Source organism: Cinclus cinclus, chromosome 6 (genome assembly GCF_963662255.1).
Source record: "Cinclus cinclus chromosome 6, bCinCin1.1, whole genome shotgun sequence".
Taxonomy (NCBI): Eukaryota; Metazoa; Chordata; class Aves; order Passeriformes; family Cinclidae; genus Cinclus; species Cinclus cinclus.
Window position 1 is genome coordinate 61,602,916 of NC_085051.1, and position 19,216 is coordinate 61,622,131.

At 47.3% G+C, this 19,216-nt stretch overlaps 1 protein-coding gene across 1 annotated transcript in view; it reads left to right on the forward strand.

Annotated features, from left to right (window-relative positions):
• The window catches only part of MDGA2 (MAM domain containing glycosylphosphatidylinositol anchor 2), a 296,154-nt gene extending 279,211 nt beyond the window's left edge, over positions 1–16,943 (forward strand). Inside the window, exons 16-20 of the mRNA XM_062495446.1 lie at positions 2,708–2,863; positions 6,020–6,178; positions 9,762–9,892; positions 15,033–15,138; positions 15,598–16,943. Of these exons, the coding sequence (XP_062351430.1) occupies positions 2,708–2,863; positions 6,020–6,178; positions 9,762–9,892; positions 15,033–15,138; positions 15,598–15,686 (641 nt within the window). The 3' untranslated portion in view covers positions 15,687–16,943. The remainder of the gene's footprint in view (positions 1–2,707; positions 2,864–6,019; positions 6,179–9,761; positions 9,893–15,032; positions 15,139–15,597) is intronic.
• The last annotated feature ends 2,273 nt before the right edge of the window (positions 16,944–19,216 follow it).

Below are 19,216 nucleotides of genomic sequence, written 5' to 3' on the forward strand. Positions count from 1 at the left end.
CATTTTAATTTCATCCCTTTGTGTAGAAGCAGCAACTTTTGTGCTGCAGGAAGATGCAAAAGTGGAGGTGGAAGCAAAATCCACAAAATGTGGGGTAAACCAAGAGGATTTGGAGCTCAGGTGGTGTAAAAGGAATTCTTGGAGATGAGAGGCACAGCTGGTGCTTTGTTCAGGAAGCTTCGTTTGAGTCCTGGAGTATCCCAGGAGTTTTTGCAGGGTCTTGGAATTCCCTTTCCAGTCTTGGAAAAGAGATGGAGATGTCGATCAGTTGTGTTCTCTCCTGAAGGGTTTGGGTGCAATCCTGGAACCATCAAAGGATCAGGGACTGCTTTGGGTTGGTGGGACCTGAATCCCATCCCATCCCATCCCATCCCATCCCATCCCATCCCATCCCATCCCATCCCACCCCTGCCATGGCAGGGACACCTTCCGTGTCCCAGGTGCTCCAACCCCAATGTCCAACCTGGCCTTGGGCACTACCAGGGATCCAGGATCCTCTGGGAATTCCATCCCAGCCCCTCCCACCCTCCCAGCCAGGAATTCCTTCCCTGGTCCCCACAGCAGCTCCCATCATGCTGAGGTTACCAGGGATAACCACAATCCCACGTCAGCCCATGAGGTGACTGTGCTTTAGGGAATGAATTCTCCTGGAGGATCTGGTGATGGTGATGGATTTACTGGGTCTCCAAAACAGGCTGCTCAAGGTGCTGAGAGCCAAGGAGGTTTCTGGGAACTGTATTCCTGTGATTACCTGGTTTTATAGGATTGTGTTTTATACAGAGAGTTCTGGAGGGACACAGAATCCCAAGATGGTTCAGGCTGGAAGGGATCCCAGAGGGTCACTGGTGTCACCTCCCTGCTCCAGCAGGGCCATCCCAGAGCTCAGGGCACAGGATTGTGTCCATGTGGCTCTGGAATATCCCAGGGAGGAGACTCCAGCCCCTCTCTGGGCTCTGCTCAGGGCAGAAGTTCTGCCTCCTGTGCTGGGGAATTCCTGGGATCCGTCCCTGCCCGGAGCAGAGCCTGGGGCTGCTCTGCCCTTCCCTGCACCCAGGGACAGACAGGGACAGACAGACAGGGACAGACAGACAGGGACAGACAGGGACACCCAGGGACACCCAGGGCTGAGGACCCCTCTCAGCTGGGGCTCCTCTCCAGGCTGAGCAGCCCCAGCTCCCTCAGCCTTTCCTGGGCACCGAGATGCTCCAGCCCTTCCTCATCCTCACATCCCTCCTCTGGGCCACATCCAGGAGCTCCTGTCCCTGCTGTCCTGGTGATCCCAGACCTGGACACAGCACTCCAGATGTGCCAAGGGCTGAGCAGAGGGGCAGAATCCCCCCTGACCTCCTCCGTGATCCCCCTGGACCCTTCTGGCCTCATGTTGTTCTTTGGGAAGGCGAGAGGAGAACCAGGAATATTTGGAGATCACTCGGCGTGCATCCTGTGGTTTGAAGTGAATTTCCCAAGCTTATTTCTGAGCCTGCAGCATCACCTGAGTGCTGCAGCACTAAGCTCCAGGTCCCTCTCTCCTCAGTGATTAACAGGGAAGCTCCAGTGGCTTAAGTGGATTTAGAGCTCCCCGAAAGCCCAAACCTGCAAACATTTATCCACCTTCTCCATTTAACAGGGATGAGCAATCCCCCGACACCGAGGGCTTGAGTTTCTCCTAGCAGTGAATGTAAATCCAGCCCTCCGAGCTGACAATGTGCACAGGCTGCTGCCTTCTCCCTGGAGAGGGGAGATTTCCTGCGTCTCTCGCATAAATCAATGGACTTTGCAGGAAGAGTAAGCTCAGCAGGAATTGTTCGTGCTGTGAAATCCAGCTTCTGCGTGTTGTACTCCACGGGGCCTTGTTATGCTCTGAGAGAACTGAACTTCTAAGCTGGGTTTTGTTTTGGCTCTTAAATTACAGGAGGAATTTCTCATCCCATCATCACCCAGCAGGGCAGATCTCAGGGATCACTAGGCTCTCATAATTCCATACAGGAGAAGATCCCAGGAATCCTCTTCAGGGTTCTTGGCAATTTTTCTTCTTTAGACCTACGTGTTTACCACTTCCTTCAAACACATCCCAGAAATCTCAGAGAAAATCCAGGAGGTGTGTCCAGGACATGATACAGTCCCCTCTCCTTCCCATATGCATCCACATATTCCTCCCAGGAATTTGTCATGATAATCTGGTGGTGGGGACTCAATTCTCTCCCTGATATCCCTCCATGTGCTGCAATGTCCTGATTTTTAGAGATTTCCTTCATATCTATCCCAAATCTCCTTTGCCTCATTTTATCCAGTTCTTCCTTTTCCATCCCTATTGAAATTAAGGAACATTTAGGAGAAGCCATGTGGAGATAATGTTTACAATTTGAAAAGCTGCTGTCTCCTATCCCTAAACCACATTTATCCACTTCCCACTTTTTTCCCCCCATATTTTATTTTTATGGATACGCTGCCTGTTCTTCCCAGCTTTTTAGAAATGTAAAAAGAGACAACACCTCCAAAACCACTGTACAAATCTGAATATGTGAGGAGGAGCTCCACAAAAAGATTTAAATATACTTTCAACTTCACCAGCACAAATTGATGACCTTGATTTATTTTGTTTCTTGAGCTTGCTACTAAAGAAAACTGGATAACTGACAAGGAATTTAAAAAGTAAGGATTGGATGGAAAACCTTGGCCGCTAAATTCCTGTTGTTTGTCCTGGCAGGAGAGTTCCACTGTGGCTTTGAGGATGGGAACATTTGTCTTTTCACTCAAGACGACACCGACAACTTTGACTGGACAAAACAAAGCACTGCCACGAGGGACACGAAATACACGCCCAACACGGGGCCCAACGCCGACCGCACCGGCTCCAAGGAGGGTGAGATCCAGCAGGGAGGGATTTGGGATCAGCCATTTCCTGGTCATGGAATTCCAGACTGATTGGGATAGGAAAGGATTTAAGTTCATCCCGTCCCACCCCTTTTCCAACCCAGGGACACCTCCCACTGTCCCAGGTGCTCCAAGCCCAATGTCCAACCTGGCCTTGGGCACTGCCAGGGATCCAGGGGCAGCCACAGCTGCTCTGGCAATTCCAGCCCAGCCAGGAATTCCCAATTCCCAACATCCCATCCATCCCTGTCCTCTGGCCAGTGGAAGCCATTCCCAGAAATCTGGAGCTTTCCTGTGGGGAGAGCTGGGGAACAACAGATCAAGTCCATGTCCCTGCACGGCTGCCCCTGCCTGTGTCACACAAGGCAGGGACTTCTCAGGCTCCTTCTCACCCTGGTCCTGGAGTTTAAATGGAGAAGATCCCAGAATCCCAGACTGGTTTGGGTGGGAAGGGACCTCAAATCCCACCCAGTGCCAGCCCTGCCATGGCAGGGACACCTCCCACTGTCCCAGGTGCTCCAACCCCAATGTCCAGCCTGACCTTGGGCACTGCCAGGGATCCAGGGGCAGCCACAGCTGCTCTGGCAATTCCAGTCCAGCCAGGAATTCCCAATTCCCTGTATCCCATCTAAACCTACCCTCCTTCACCTTAAAGCCATTCCCTGTGTCGTGTCCCTCCACCCCTTTTCCCAAATCCCTCTCCAGCTCTCCTGGAGCCCCTTTAGGCTCTGGAAGGTTCTTTAAGTTCAGACCAAGATCCTTCAAGGGCTCCTAGAAGGAATTTCCAGTGCTGAGGAGTGACAGGTCCCAAAGCACAACCCCTGAGGGTGCCATTCCCACCTCCTCTCATTTTTATTGTGCCATTTTCGAAGCGATTCCCTTCACATTAAACTCTAGTGGGGAAATCTGGCTCATCTTAAAATATTCTCCTGCTTTATGTCGTTTTAATTCTCCCTTGGGCTCCCTCAGCCTGTCACAACGAGGTGGTTTTTGCCCCATTTTTGCTCTGGCTATTGTTCAAATGTGCAATATTCAATCTGCTGCCCCTGTTATCGTGTGCTCCTGTCTGCAGAGGGGATTTGCATTTGAAAAGTCCGACACATCCAGCTGAATTTATCCAGACCTACAGTAATTCCTACTATTTTATTGTCTGCACTTCCAAAGGGTAAAAATTCACCCTGCACCACATTCATTTGGTTGGATTAATTAAATAATATCTCTGTGGTTGGCACTTCCAGGAATGGAATAAATGGCTATTGTCTTCTTTGGGATTAATATGGCCGGGTGAAAATATTCCTTGAACGGTTTCCATCATATTTTCCCTTTATTTTATAAGTCATGTTTCCAGGGACATATTCCCCGCTCAGGACTGAAGGCTGAACCTTCTCACACTCTGGGCAAAGGTTCATCACTTTGGAGATGTTTTCCAGCACTGGCCTGCTTCCTGAATTTTCATTTCCATGGAAAACATGGTTGGGAGCAGCTTCTGGAAACACAGGGGCTTCAGGCAGGGGAAAAATGAGTCCCAGAAATGCCATGGGAGGGGATGGAAGTGAAAACTTTATAAGGATGCTTGATAATTCCATGGTAATCCTGCATTTATCTGTGCTGGGTGCTGAGGGTCGCATCCCAAGGATTTTCCCTTGGATTTTTCCAGGTTTTTTACACGTGCACAGGTGTTGAAAGCCTCATCTTAAGGATCTCCCCTTGGATTTTTCTAGGTTTTTACATGTACATCGAGACATCCCAGGTGTTGAAGGCCTCATCCTGAGGGTTTCCTTTTGGATTTTTCCAGGTTTTTAGATGTACATTGAGATGTCCCAGGTGTTGAGGGCCTCATCCCAGTGATTTTCCTTAAGATTTTCCCAGGTTTTTACACGTACACAGGTGTTGGGGGCCTCATCCCAAGGATTTCCATCTGAGTTGGTTGTTGAAGGCTTCATCCTAAAGGTTTCCCCTTGGATTTTTCCAGGTTTTTACATGTTCACAGTGCTGAAGACCTCATCCCAGTGCTTTCCCCTTGGATTTTTCCAGGTTTTTAGGTGTACATCGAGACATCCCAGGTGTTGAAGGCCTCATCCTGAGGGTTTCCTTTTGGATTTTTTCCAGGTTTTTACACGTATACAGGTGTTGGGGGCCCCATCCCAAGGATTTCCATCTGAGTTGGGTGTTGAAGGCCTCATCCAAAGGAATTCCCCTTGGATTTTTCCAGGATTTTCAGCGTACATTGAGATGTGCTGGATGTTGAGGGTCTCAACCAAATTATTTCCCTTTGGATTTTTCCAGGTTTTTAGATGTACATCGAGATGTCCCAGGTGTTGAGGGTCTCATACCAATGCATTCCCCTTGGATTTTTCCAAGTTTTTACATGTCCACAGTGTTGAAGGCGTCATCCAAATAATTTCCCCTTGGATTTTTCCAGGTTTTTAGATGTACATTGAGATGTCCCAGGTGTTGAGGACCTCATCCCAATGATTTCTGTTTGAGTTGGGTGTTGAAGGCCTCATCCCAATGGTTTCCCTTGGAATTTTCCAGGTTTTTACATGTACATGAAGGCATCCCAGGTGTTGAGGGCCTCATCTGAGCCAAGGTTTTCCCCTTGGATTTTTCCAAGTTTTTACATGTCCACAGTGTTGAAGGCGTCATCCAAATGGTTTCCTTTTGGATTTTTCCAGATTTTTGCATGTACAGCTAGATATCCCAGGTGCTGAAGACCTCATCTCAAGGATCTCCCCTTGGATTTTTCCAGGTTTTTCCATGTACAGCTAGACATCCCAGGTGCTGAAGGCCTCATCCCAAGGATCTCCCCTTGGATTTTTCCAGGTTTTTCCATGTACAGCTAGACATCCCAGGTGCTGAAGACCTCATCTCAAGGATCTCCCCTTGGATTTTTCCAGGTTTTCACATGTCCACAATGTTGAAGGCCTCATCCCAATGCTTTCCTCTTGGATTTTTCCAGGTTTTTAGATGTACATCGAGATGTCCAGGTGTTGAGGACCTCATCCCAATGATTTCTGTTTGAGTTGGGTGTTGAAGGCCTCATCCCAATGGTTTCCCCTTGGATTTTTCCAGGTTTTCACATGTTCATCGAGATGTCCAGGTGTTGAAGGTGTCACCCTAATACATTCCCCTTGGATTTTTCCAGGTTTTTACATGTACATCGAGACGTCCCGGCCCAGGCTGGAGGGGGAGAAGGCCAGACTCGTCAGTCCCGTTTTCAGCGTCGCTCCCAAAAATCCCTACGGAGCCAGCAACACGGCCTATTGCTTCAGCTTCTACTATCACATGTATGGACAGCACATAGGTGAGAGAAAGCCAATTCCTTTGGGAAAAATACCTGGGAAAACTCCCTCTTTTTGGAGGAAAAGCATGGGAAGAGCATCATCCCCTCCAAGGGCTTCTTGTAACCCAGGGAGGTGCCTGAGAGCAGCCAAATTGTGGCAACGTTCTGTTTTCCACTTATCAGGAATTTGTAGGGTGGAGGAATTTCCCTCTTACAGCTGGGAAGTGTTTCCTGAATAAGTGAGATTTTGGGAAGGGAATTGCATGGGGATCCCATTGATTTTAATGGGAATTTTAGAGCCTGGAAAGGGAAAAGTTTGTTTTAATAAGGATTTTTCCTGATTCTAACGGGATGTTTTAGGCATTCCTGGCTCAAGTCAGGATCAGGCCGGGAGCAGCAGCGTTCCTCAGGTGCTTCCTGTGGAAAAGTCATGGAAAATTTGCTATTTGCTCAAAAACTGCAGGAACATGGATTTTCAAGGAGTATTTGTGAGTGTTTTAGGTATTCCTGATGGATTCAGGATCAGGCAGGGAGCAGCAGCATTTCATGTGGAAAAATAATGGAAAAATTGCTGAAAACCTGCAGGAATATGGATTTTCAAACAGTATCTGCCAGTCTATTTTTAGTCCTGGCTCTTTCAACAACCACATTTAATTTTTATTTTTTTGATATGGGGGAAAAAAATAACCAACAAAAAAAAACAAAAAAAAGAAATCCAATTTTTGGAAGTCCTTTGCGGGTTTCTTGGCACTCCCAGCGTGCCAAGACGTTTTCCAGAGTCAAAGTGACCTGCTTTGATGTATTTCTATCTTTATTTCAAGGGCAAACTCATCCTCCCAGAGAGTTCTGGTGCTTGCTTTGTCCGAGCTCCCCCTGCCCCCAGGCAGAGCTCAGATTTTAATTGGAGCAGACAAGTGCACTCAGGTTTTGTTGTTTTTGTTGTCTCTGTGCTGCAGGAAGGTGGATGCAGCTCCAGGTTGGAATTCTCCTGGCTCTGTGCTGGGCTTTTTTATGGGAAGGAAGCGATTCAGCCACTCCATGCTGAGAGAAAAATATAGAAATTGCAATATCTGGTCATATTCTGGTCATTTATTTATGTATATTGTGAAGAACAAATTGCGAACATCAAGGGTTAAAGAGAGTTTCTGGAATTCCTGATAAATATTTGGAGTGCAGAGTTATTTGGGATAATGTAAAGAAAACAGGCACTGAGGTTTGTCCAAAACCAGTGGGATTTGTTTGTTTTTTTCCCCCTGGATTTCCTCTTCAGAAAGTGTCTGTCCTTAGATTTTAGGTTTTTTGTTGGGATCCTCCTTTCCCTGTGGAAATCCTTGAATTGCCAAGGCAAGGAAGGATCCGACCCCAGGTGACAGAGGTGATCCATGGCCACAATTCCATTGGATTTATTCCTGGAAGTGTGGGCGTGTATTGCAAAAATCCAAAATTGCTCAGTATTACTTTGGTCCCCTAATTTTTAACAAATGCAGTTCCCATCATTTTAGCTGATGTTCAAAATTCTATTCTTATGTAGAATCCCAGATTGGTTTGGGTGGGAAGGGACCTCCAACTCATCTTGTTCCAAACTTTTCCATGGGCAGGGATGCTTCCACTATCCCAGGGTGCTCCAAATCCTGTCCAACTTGGCCTTGGAAAGGTTTTGGAGGATCTTATCCGTTGGATAAATTCCTGAAGGAAGAGTGTGAAGAAGATTAGGGGTGCTCAGGGACAGGAAAAGCAACAGTGGGAATAAACTGAAATGGAGACAATTCCATTGAAACATAAAATCACTTTTTTTTTTTTAGCCAGAAAGGGTCAAACAATGGCACAGGTTTGGGTTTGGTTGTTTGGCACAGGAAGGTTGGGAAATCCCTGTCCTTGGAGACTCCCAAATCCAGCTCTGTCTGGTCCTAAGCTTTAACTAAGTCATGCTTTGGATGAGATGATTTCCAGAGGTGACTCCGACCCGGGCGATTCCATGAGAAATATTTCATTTGGGATAGAATTTTTTGTAATTACATTTTATTAAGGCTTAATCCCCCATGGATAATTCCAAATCCCATTACTGGGATGGATTAACTGTTTCATCACCAACTGTCCCTTGATCGTTCATCGTGGCTTTGGAATTTGCTGCCAGTGTGGAGAGGACCTTCCAATCCCCCTTTGGGAATGAATCCTGCCAGTCAGGGCAGCTCTTGGCTTAAACATTCCCAGCTCATGGATTTATCCACCAGAGTAGGTTAGGAGCTGTCAGCTGAGCTCCAAACACCACAGAATCCTGGAATGGTTTGGGTGGGAAGGATCTGAAACCCCATTATCCCATGAATCCCATCCCACTATCCCATGGATCCCATCCCATCCCATGGATCCCATCCCATGGATCCCATCCCATTATCTCATTATCCCCTCCCATGGATCCCATCCCATTATCTCATTATCCCATCCCATGGATCCCATCCCATGCATCTCATCCCATTATTCCATCCCATGTCATTATCCCATGGATCCCATCCCATCCTATGGATCCCATCCTATGTATCCCATCCCATGGATCTTATCCCGTTATCCCATCCCATCCCATCCCCATCCCATCCCACCCCTGCCATGGCAGGGACACCTCCCACTGTCCAGGTGCTCCAACCCCAATGTCCAACCTGGCCTTGGGCACTGCCAGGGATCCAGGGGCAGCCACAGCTGCTCTGGGAATTCCAGCCCAGCCCCTCCCCACCCTTCCATATCTGGGAGTTTTCCTTGGAATCTGTGGGATCTGCCGTGCCAGGCATCCCAAAAAGCGCTGCTCCTGTGGGGATTTGGCAGTCTGAAAGTCTGAGATGAAGAGAAATATTCTGAATTTACAGAGCACAGAGAAGCCCCACTGCCCCACACACCCGCAGGCAACCACGGTGACAAATAGGAACAAACCCCCCAAATCCTGTGAATTAAGGAACCCAGAAAAACGGAATTTGCTAATTTTTGGTGCACCAAGAGAATCTGGTTCTGTTCATGCCTGCAGGTGACCCTGGTGTCAAAAATGTCTGTGCTGGCTCCAGTTACCTACTGGTGGGCAAAGGTGCAGCTCTGGGGGGTTTTCCTGCACAGGGAGGGATTTTGGAAGGTATTTGAACTCCGAGGGTGTTGTTGTCCTCCGGGAATATTCCCAAGGGTATCACCTGTGTCCCTGACATGGATCTGCCAGGCTCTGGGGAACTCCAGCAATGGGCAGAGGGAATCTGGGTGGTTTAAGCAAGCAATAATTCAGCACAAACCAACCAAATTGCTGATTTGGCCCTGGATAAGGAAGTTTAATGCCAATTTCTTGCTCTAAACCACAGAAAATTCCTTTTTGCCTGTTTTCCCTGGAATTCTCATGCCTTGCCTGAGCTGCAGTAGGGGTGCTCAGTTCCACTCTGCTGAGAGTTCCAGTCACCACTTCCCAACATTCCTGAACTTAAAAGGTTTGGAATTTATGCCAAGAAACTTCCACACCTCAGATCCATGGAAAACGCGGGGGGGGGGGGGGGGCGGGGGGGGGGGCGGGGGGGGGTGCTGCAGCCACCTGTGCTCCAGGGAGAGCCTTCCCAACTCCAGTTCTCCTCCTGTTTTCCAGGAAGTCTGAACGTTTACCTGAGGCTCAAAGGTCAGACTGCCATAGAAAACCCCTTGTGGTCCTCCAGTGGGAATAAGGGTCAGCACTGGAACCAAGCCCGGGTGAACATCAACCCACCCACCTCATTCCAGGTAAGGCCAGCACCTCCAGGAACTGGGAATTCGGGAGGGAGACTTGGAATGTTGGGATTTTCTTTGGGATTTCCCAGCTCTGGGAGCTGCTGGTGCACTTTTCAGATGTGGGAGTTATTCCAGCAGGTTTTGATTTCAGATTAGCAAGTAGAATACAAAATTACTCACTGGGAGAAGTTCCTTAGGGCCCCTGTGTTAGAGCTTTTTGGAAATACGTGGATTTTCGGTGGGAAAAGGAATGATCTGGGAGTGTTTTCTGGGAGCATGAGGCTCAGGGGGTAGTGACAGGTTTATCACACATTTCCTGCTGGGGTTGACAGGGATCTGATGGATCTTTAGGGGCAGTTCCCAGGCACGCCTGGAACCGGAACACTCCCAAAAAAGCAGATGCTGCCAGCAGGTGTGGCTGTGGGTGAGGCTGGGAATGTCCTCATGGAATGTGGCAGTCACAAGCCGTGCCCTGAGTGCAGGGTTCTCCTCCGAGCCCTCTCTGCCACTCCCAGGTCTCCCAAGGGAGAAAATGTATTTTTGGGAAAAAGTCACAGAGTGGTTTAGGTTTGAAGTGACCTTGAATCCCATCCCATTCAATCCCATTGAATCCTTGCCTGTTCAATCCCATCCCATTCGATCTCATCCTGTTCCATCCCATCCCATCCCATCCCATCCCATCCCATCCCATCCCATCCCATCCCATCCCATCCCATCCCATCCCTGCCATGGCCAGAGACACCTCCCACTATCCCAGGGTGCTCCAAGCTCCATCGTGTTTGGCCTTGGAAAATTCCTTCAGTGTAAATCCAAACTGCTTTTCTAAAAATCCACAGTGGATTTCATTTCCTTTATTTCCAGAGAATTCCTGATCTTGACCCTCTGTTTTTATTTCTGTGCATGAGAGGCATTGACAGGAGAGAAATGGGATTGCAGAGCAATTCCACGGATGGGAATTAGAGGAAAATTGTGGGAGAGGGATCTGTGAAGTACAGCGGGACATGAGAGAGCTGGGAATGTTCCCCTGGACAGGAGAAGGATCCAGGGAGAGCTCAGAGCCTGAAGGGGTTCCAGGAGAGCTGGAGAGGGACTGGAGACAAGGGATGGAGGGACAGGACACAGGGAATGACTTCAAATTGGAAAAGGGGAGGTTTGGGTGGGATACTGGGAACTGGGAATTCCTGGCTGGGCTGGAATTCCCAGATTTGCTGTGGCTGCCCCTGGATCCCTGGCAGTGCCCAAGGCCAGGTTGGACATTGGGCTTGGAGCACCTGGGACATTGGGAGGTGTTCCAGACTGGGAGTCTGGGATGTTTGATGGGAATAAAGTGTCAGGAATGGGGAGAAGAGGAATTGCAGAACTCAGGAACACTCAGAGACCAGGCCAGGCACAAAAAGAGATCAGAGTGGTTGAGTTTTTCATTGGTGAACTCGGGATGAATTCAAGAATTGTGAAGTCTGAAGGAGAGAGAAGGGGTTTAATATCTGATTAATAAATGCCCTGGGAAAGAGAAGGAAGGGATGAATTTGAGGGGTCCAAGGGGGTTTTGGAGACCTAAGAAGGGCTTTAGAAAATCAGGAAAAAATCAGAGCCTTGGGCAGGGAAATGCAGAGGATTTGGCTGCAGCAATCCAGAGGAGTGGAAGAAGGAGATCCAAAGGGATGCTTCTCTTCTTGGCTGTTTCTCACCTTTAACATTGTTGTGTTTAAAGGTTTCAGCATAAAATAAATGTAAAGCTCTGGCCAAATATAACAAATAAATGTCAGAGCTCTTGAAGCCTTAAATTACTTTTTTTTTTTTTAGCATCTCTTGCATCGAGGCAAATTTTATTTTCCATTTAGGAGTGTAAGTAGGAAGGAATATAAAGCTCCCAGTTAAATTTAAGGAGAGGGAATTGAAGTGAATCTTTGCAGTAAAACACTGCAGTGACATGGAAATTAAAACTTTTTATTGGGTAATTTATAAGGGTAAAATATTTTATAACTTGTCAGTCCCTGTGATATAGAACCAAGCTTATGTCATGAGGAACTGCCGTGCTTTAAATCTCAAAAAATTGCATAAATCTAGCTCAGATATTCAGATATTCAATATTTTTAAATAATGAGCATCCCAAAAATAGGGAGCACCGAAAAGAGAGGGAACACTGGTTCTATAATCCAGGAAATGTCAATTTTAGTTCAGGTTTGAGCAGCAGGACACGGTGATGGTGTGAATCATTGGGATTGGATTTATTGCTAATTTAGGATGGAAGTATTGAAGCATCCAAGTCAAAATTCCAGGATTTATCACGAAGGATTGGGATCAGCAGGTCCTGGTCCCTCCTGTTGTGTCAGCACCATCCCCTCCCTGTCTGAGCTCCAGATGGGGCTCAGCCCACCCAGGTTTGGTCATTTTGTATCCAAAAAATTCCAGTATCAGCAGGATGGGCTGGGAACATCCAGGTTTGCAGCCCTTGGCCCTGCAGGATTCCCAATCCCAAATCACAAAACTGTTGTGGAGCTACTTCAGGATTTATCTCCGTGTTTAAATGATCTCGGTGCTTTTCACTCACCCACCCAAAAGGGAATATTCCCAATTTTCAGGCTGGAAGCGTCCCTGACAGGGGGAACGTGGAATACCAGTTTGTCCCAGTTTGCCCAGTCTCCAGCAGCATTTTAACCCCTTTATCAGTTCGATGTGCACCAAGCTGAAACCTCCCCTCTCCCCTCTTTTGGGGTGTTAATGACACCCTGAAACCCCTCCTGCACCCCCCACATGCTGGGATTGTCCTGGGACACCCCAAGTGCCCAGCAGGGAAAGGGAGACGGGTGAGGGGGGCACACAGGAAGATAAAAATCTGTGGAAAAATCAGAGAATCCAAGACTGGCTGGGGATGGAAGGGATTAAAAATCAATTCATCCCACCCCTGCCGTGGCAAGGACACCTCCCACTGTCCCAGGCTGCTCCAATGTCCAGCCTGGCCCGGGACACTTCCAGGGATGAGGCAGAAGTTGAATCTCCCCCAAACTCCTCAGGATAGGCTTTTTGGGATCATAATTCATCCTGTTAAGAGCAGAGTGACCTTTCCTGTATCCCCTATTCTCCAGTTTGATGCAGCACTTTTAACAACAGATTCCCAAAAGCATAATGGGCAATTTATTTTTTTTTTTTGGGATGCTGGTGGGGAATTCTGCTCAGCTGGCACCTCCTGCCCATCCCTGGGAGCTGCAGGCTGGGCTCTGCTCCGTGCTCTGGCAACTCCTGTGCTGTGATTTCTTCTGAGTGTGGAGCAACCCCTCTCTGAGGGCCACCGAAATCACAAACAAATGCAGCTTTTAATTAAATGCTGCCTGTTGTGTTTGGACAGAGCCCTTTAGGCTGGAAATTGTTTTCCATTGTCAGGAAAAATTGGACTTTCAACTCCACTGATTGGTGGTGTTCCTGCTGCCAAGGAGCAGGGGTTGGATTTTGGGCAAGGAGATGTTTTCCTCTCAAGATCCAGGCACAATTTACTCTTCCAGCAGTTTGGTTTCAGACAAGGAATATTGGAGAGAAAATTATCAGCAGGACTTTAAAATCCCAGTCATCCACTCAGCAGAGGTTAAAGTTCCTCTGATATTGGAATAAATTCTCTACTGCGTCCCTCGCTGTGATAAAACTCATCCCAATTGCTCTGAAAAACCATTCCTAGATGGAATCAAAGCTTCTAAACCTGATGAGAACCCGCACGTTGGGAAAAATAGATCCTAGCATGGAATTTAGTTCCACAGTAAATGTCTGAAATGAGACACTTGCGTATGTCTTAATTGGAAGAAAAGTCCTTTCTTTTTGTGCTGTTTTAAAAAGGGTAGGAGAGAAGTGGGGCTGTCCCTGCCACCAATTCCTGCCCCAGCAGGAGATCTGGGAAGTCAAGATCCACCCAGGAGATCCCTGTGGGATCCAAACGAAAGGAATTCCCTCCCTGAGCCCTTTGTGTTATAGATGCAGAGACACCAAGCTGGATCTTGGGAGGTTTCTCCCAAGCTTTGGGCCCAGAGAAGGATGCAGGGGACAGGTCCTGTCCTGTCCACCATGTGCAGATGAGGGTCCCCAGTGCAGGCAATGGGATGGGAGGGACGGGTTGGGTCACCTGCAAGAGCCGGGAACCTCAGTTTTCCATGGAATTCCTCTGGCTCCTGTGTGTTTCCATGGAATCTGAACTTCAGTGGATGCTCAGTGCTTCGACACGTTCCTCAAGCTGTGCCTCTGCTGCTCGCTTCAGATGGCAGGAATTTCCTGTTTTAAGGAGAAAAATTTTAAGGAGAAAAGTCTCCTTAAAGCTTTAATTCCACTGAATCCTGCTCTCTGCCAGGAATCTCAGTTTTCCGTAGAATTTCTCTGGCTCCTGAGTCCGAATGGAGTCTGAATTTGAGTGGATGCTCAGTCCTTCAACACATTCCTCATGCTTGTGCCTCCTCAGGTAGCAGAGGAATTTCTGGGGAAAACACCTCTGATTTTAAACCTTTAATTCCATTGAATCCTCTCAGGTCTCCATGGAATTTCTCTGCCTCCTCTGTGTTTCCATGGAGTCTGAATTTAAGTGGACACTCAGTCCCTCAACACTTTCCTCAAGTTGTGCTCTTCAGGTAGCAGGAATTTTTGGGAAAAACACCTCCAATCTCCTTAAAGCTTTAATTCCATTGAATCCTGCTCCTTGCTCCAGGAATGTTGTCCTCACACAGCCACAGCAACCAGTAGTGGAGCTGCTCTGGACACACCAAGTGACAACTGAGGAGGATTTCCAGCTCATTCCAAAGAGGAAAAGCCCTCAGAGCTCACACCCCATCCTTGTCCACCCTCACATTCATGAGAACTGGGTTGAATTGGTTTTCCCACTGCAGAAATCCCAGTCTCACTGAATTGGTTTTCCCATCCCAAAAAATGTCTGTGGAACAATCCCAATCCTACTGAATTGGTTTTCCCACTGCAGAAATTCCAACTCCACTGAATTGGTTTTCCCACCCCAAACCTATCTGTAGAACATTCCAAACCCATCCTTGTGGCCGATCCAAACACAACAGAACCTTTTTTATTTATCCCCTTCTGATCTTCTGGACATTTTTTATTTATCCCCCTCTGCTTTGCTGGATGTTTTTTATTTATCACCCTCTGATCTTCTTTTTTTTTTTTCCAGCTCATTTTTGAAGGGATCCGTGGCCCTGGAATCGAAGGGGACATTGCTATTGACGACGTGTCCATCGTGGAAGGGGAGTGTATGAAATCAGACCAACCGGCCAATAGTACGTGGCTCTTCCCCACAGGTTCTTCCTGCCTTTCTACTTCCCAGATGGATCCTTTCCAGCAGGACAATACCTGCTTTGGTTCCCTTGGGAGGTTTAAAGTGGAATTCCTTGGGAATCCTTAGCTCTGATGGGAAGACGCTGGATGGGTGAGAGCGGTGGGTGAGGTTGGGCTGGATTTGAGATACTCAGGCAGATAAAACAACATCAAACCAATGTCCAGGGGTCCCAAACAATGTGGAATCCATAGAAATCACTGCTGTGATTCCCTCAGCCTGTGTGTGCGTTAAAACAGAGGTAACTACACAGCCCGGGTAGATTTTCATCCCAGTTCCTGCTCTTTCCAATTGGTGAGGGTTGTCCTTGTCCCCTGGTGGTGGGAGGTGATTTTGGAACACCGCAGCAATGCTGAGGGGGTGTGGGCACCTCTTTAATTCTCTTTTTCTCCCCTTTTTGTAGATCTACGATCAGGTGCTGTTGGGCCATTAGCACATATACCACTTCTCCCACTCCTCATCCTCATGTCTGTCTTAAGTCATCAGAGGTGACCTTATCCTGGCAGAGGCTACAAAAGAATCACCAGGCACTGGCATGAAGAAAGAGTCTTTGTAAAATGGACATTTCCAAACAAGCTACCAAAGATTCCTCCATTGACTGACTCGAAAGTTAAATAAATACGTAAATAAATAATAAGTAATTAAAAAAAATAATAAAAAAAAACATATTAAGAAAGCACTGGGGACTTGAAAAGGCATCATGGGAGTGGAACTCACGAAGAACCAAGCTTGAGACCGAGATCTGGCCTAAGTAAGGAAGAGACCTTCAGGTGCTTTTGTGGTCGCTGATGAATTCAGCATCATCTGGTTGAACTCTCGGCTAAGAGCTCTAGAAACCCTTGTCAAAGCACAAAGTCATGGCTGGTTTTGTTTCAAATGAATCGTTTGCTTGTTACCATGGAAACCGAATGGCCTGCCCAAAAAAAAAAAAAAAAAAGAGGAAGGCAAGAAAGACAGAGAGAGAGAGAGGAAATACAAACAGAGAGAGAGAGAGAAACACCTCACTGTAAACAGGGTACGTGGAGAGCTGGCGTTCATTTTCCCTTCCCGAAGGTTTTTAGCGTAGAGTTAAACAAATGTCACCTTCCCTCGAGGATAAGCCGGAACAGGAGCTGTTCGCAGACATCCCCGTTTCATTCCTCACGGCTCTGCTTGGTGACTGTGTGCTGTCTCCTCTTGCATGCATTCCCATCCAGGATGTGCCACCTGGGCTTACATTTGTCACAGGCTTCACTGGGAGTTTGCTCGAGGCCGTTGGAAGATCCCTCTCCCCTCCCCACCGGAGTCATCAGCTCTACGGAAGTGAAGAAACCAAACCACCGTCTTTTATAAATTGCCATGGAAACCAAGTGCCTTCAATGAAACAAGCCTGATTTCAAAAAAACAAAAAACAAAAAAAAAAGAACAGAATATATATATATACATATATATATATATAAATAAAAAAATATAATAACGATGATTTCAACACGGAAGCTTTGCACCGCTAAGAACGGGGGTTGTGCAAACTCTTTTCTAAACAAACTCTGGAGCCTGGGTGTGCAGGCAAGGAGACAGAGCCGCTTCTGGAGAAGGATGGATGGACCTAAGCTGCTGTGGAAAGCCTTTGGGATGAGATCCATGTTGTGTAACCTTCCAGACAGCCATGGCCTTTCAGCTTCTTACCCATTCAAAACAGCTCCCGTCGGTGCTGCCGATGGGCGCAGCACTTCTTGTTGTCGTCATTGTCGTTTCAGGTTCTCCAGTGGGTCAACCAGAGGAACAAAGGTGGTTCAGACACACACTTGGTGCAGAAGGTGGTGAAACACGGGATGATTTTCTTACTCTCCCCCTCCGTTGGGATGGCTCCCGACATCCGGAGCTCCGGATGCTCCGAGGGGGTTCTGCCTCTGCCCCGGAGCCAGACTCGGTGCAGAGGGTGAAAGATTATTTTGTTATTGTAGCGAAATTCAAAAAACAAACAAACAAACAAACAAAATTTAAAAAATAAAAATAATCCACTTTTACAAGGAAAAAAAAAGAATTAAAGCTGTACAAAATGGGTTCGAGCTACTGAACACGTGCCGGTTTTCCACTGCATTGTAAAGTTCCCTTCCAGTTGGTTATGAAATTTGAAGACCTTTTTCCTTAAATTAGCTCAGCTTTTAACTTCATTTAAAAAAAAAAAAAGACTTTTGTCTAAAGAAGAGTATTATTATTATAATTATTATAATTATTATTATTATCCTGTGTTCTCTCGACACCCTAGGATTAAAAACAAAACCTGATATGCAAATAATTGGAGTACAAATGTGAAAACAAAAAAAAAAAGATGAGTATAATAATTGCAAAATAAGTATCAAAAGCACAACGAGATGCAGTAAAACAATGACAAGGCTTGATTTTTTTTATTCTGTAGAGAAATGTTTGTGCAAATTCAGTAATTCCACTGAAGAGATAATTTTCCAGCTCTGTTCAATAAAGCCTCTTTCCAGGTAAGGCAGCCCCGTGGTGAGTGTGTTTGTTGAGGCCCTGGCAGGGCTTTCCTTTTCCAACTGGTGTCAGCTGGAGTTGTACTGGTCCATACTGGTGATGCTCGGGGGCTGGAGAATTCCCAGGATGCTCTTGGCTCCCTGTGTTTTAGGCAGTTTTGGTGTCATTAAGTTCCTGTTCTCGGAGAACGGTGGGAGCTCCAAGTCAGGACATTTTCAGAGAATCCCAGGATGGTTTAGGTCAGAAAGGACCTTAAAGATCACCTCTGGAATCATGGACTATTCCGGGTTGGAAGGGACCTGCAAGAATCATCGAGTCCAAATCTGAACTGAATTGAACCCACAACCTTGAGGTTATCAGCACCATGCTCTGTTTGGAAGAAAGGGGGAAGCTGAGTCTGGATGGACTGTGGGGTTTGGAAAATGGTGGGAACTCCAAATCTGGATGGACTATGAGGTTTGGAAAACAATGGGAGTTCTGAGTGTGGATGGACCATGGGGTTTGAAAGAAAATGGGAAGCTCCAAATCTGGATGGACAATGGGGTTTGGAAAACAGTGGCTCTGACTCTGATGGACCGTGGGGTTTGGAAAATGATGGGAACTCCAAATTTGGATGGACTCTGTGGTCTGGAAGACAGTGAGAATTCTGCGACTGATGGGGGATTTGGAAGAAAGTGGGAACTCTGAGTCTGGATGGACTGTGGGGTTTGGAAGACTGTGGGAACTCCAAGCCTGGATGGTCTGTGGGGTTTAGAGGAAAATGGGAACTCCAAGCCTGGATGGTCTGTGGGGTTTAGAGGAAAATAGGAACTCCAAGTCTGGATGGTCTGTGGGGTCTGGAAAGTGATGGGAACTCTGAGTCTGGATGGACTGTGGGATTTGGAAGAAAGCAGGAGCTCTGAGTCTGGATGGACAGTGAGGTTTGATACCCTTAAAAATACAAACCACAGAATTTCCCATTGGAAGCTCTGGATTTGAACTGGATGGATGGATGGATGGATGGATGGATGGATGGATGGATGGATGGATGGACGGATAGATGCAGGAGCAGGTCAGGCATGGTGAGACCCTGAGGCAGATTTTCTGTTGGAGATTGGTGTGTCTTGGAACTCAGGATCCAAACCTTGCCGAGCACCTTCCCACAGATGTCTCCTGAGACCCACTGAACTGAGGGGTGGTCCAAGAGGATTCTCCATGGGTGATTTTGGCAGGACTCTCTTGGGAAGGGCTGGGAGCCAGAGTGGCTCTCTGTCAGTCATTTCCACAGAATCCCAGAAGGTTTTGGTTGGAAGGGACCTTAAATCTCATCCTACAGGCAGGGACACCTTCCACAGACCAAGAAACATTTCATTGCCTTTAAAATACTTCCCTGCTTTTCCCTCAAATTTCCCTCCAAAATCCAAACCAAACTTTAGATGCCCATTGGAGATGGATTTTCCAGGCACAGGGCTTGTGGTGGCTGTGTGATGGGAACTCTGGGAAATCAGGATTTGGGAAGTGCCCTGTGATAAAGGAGTTGGGTGATAAGGAACAGGAGATCCTGCTCCATT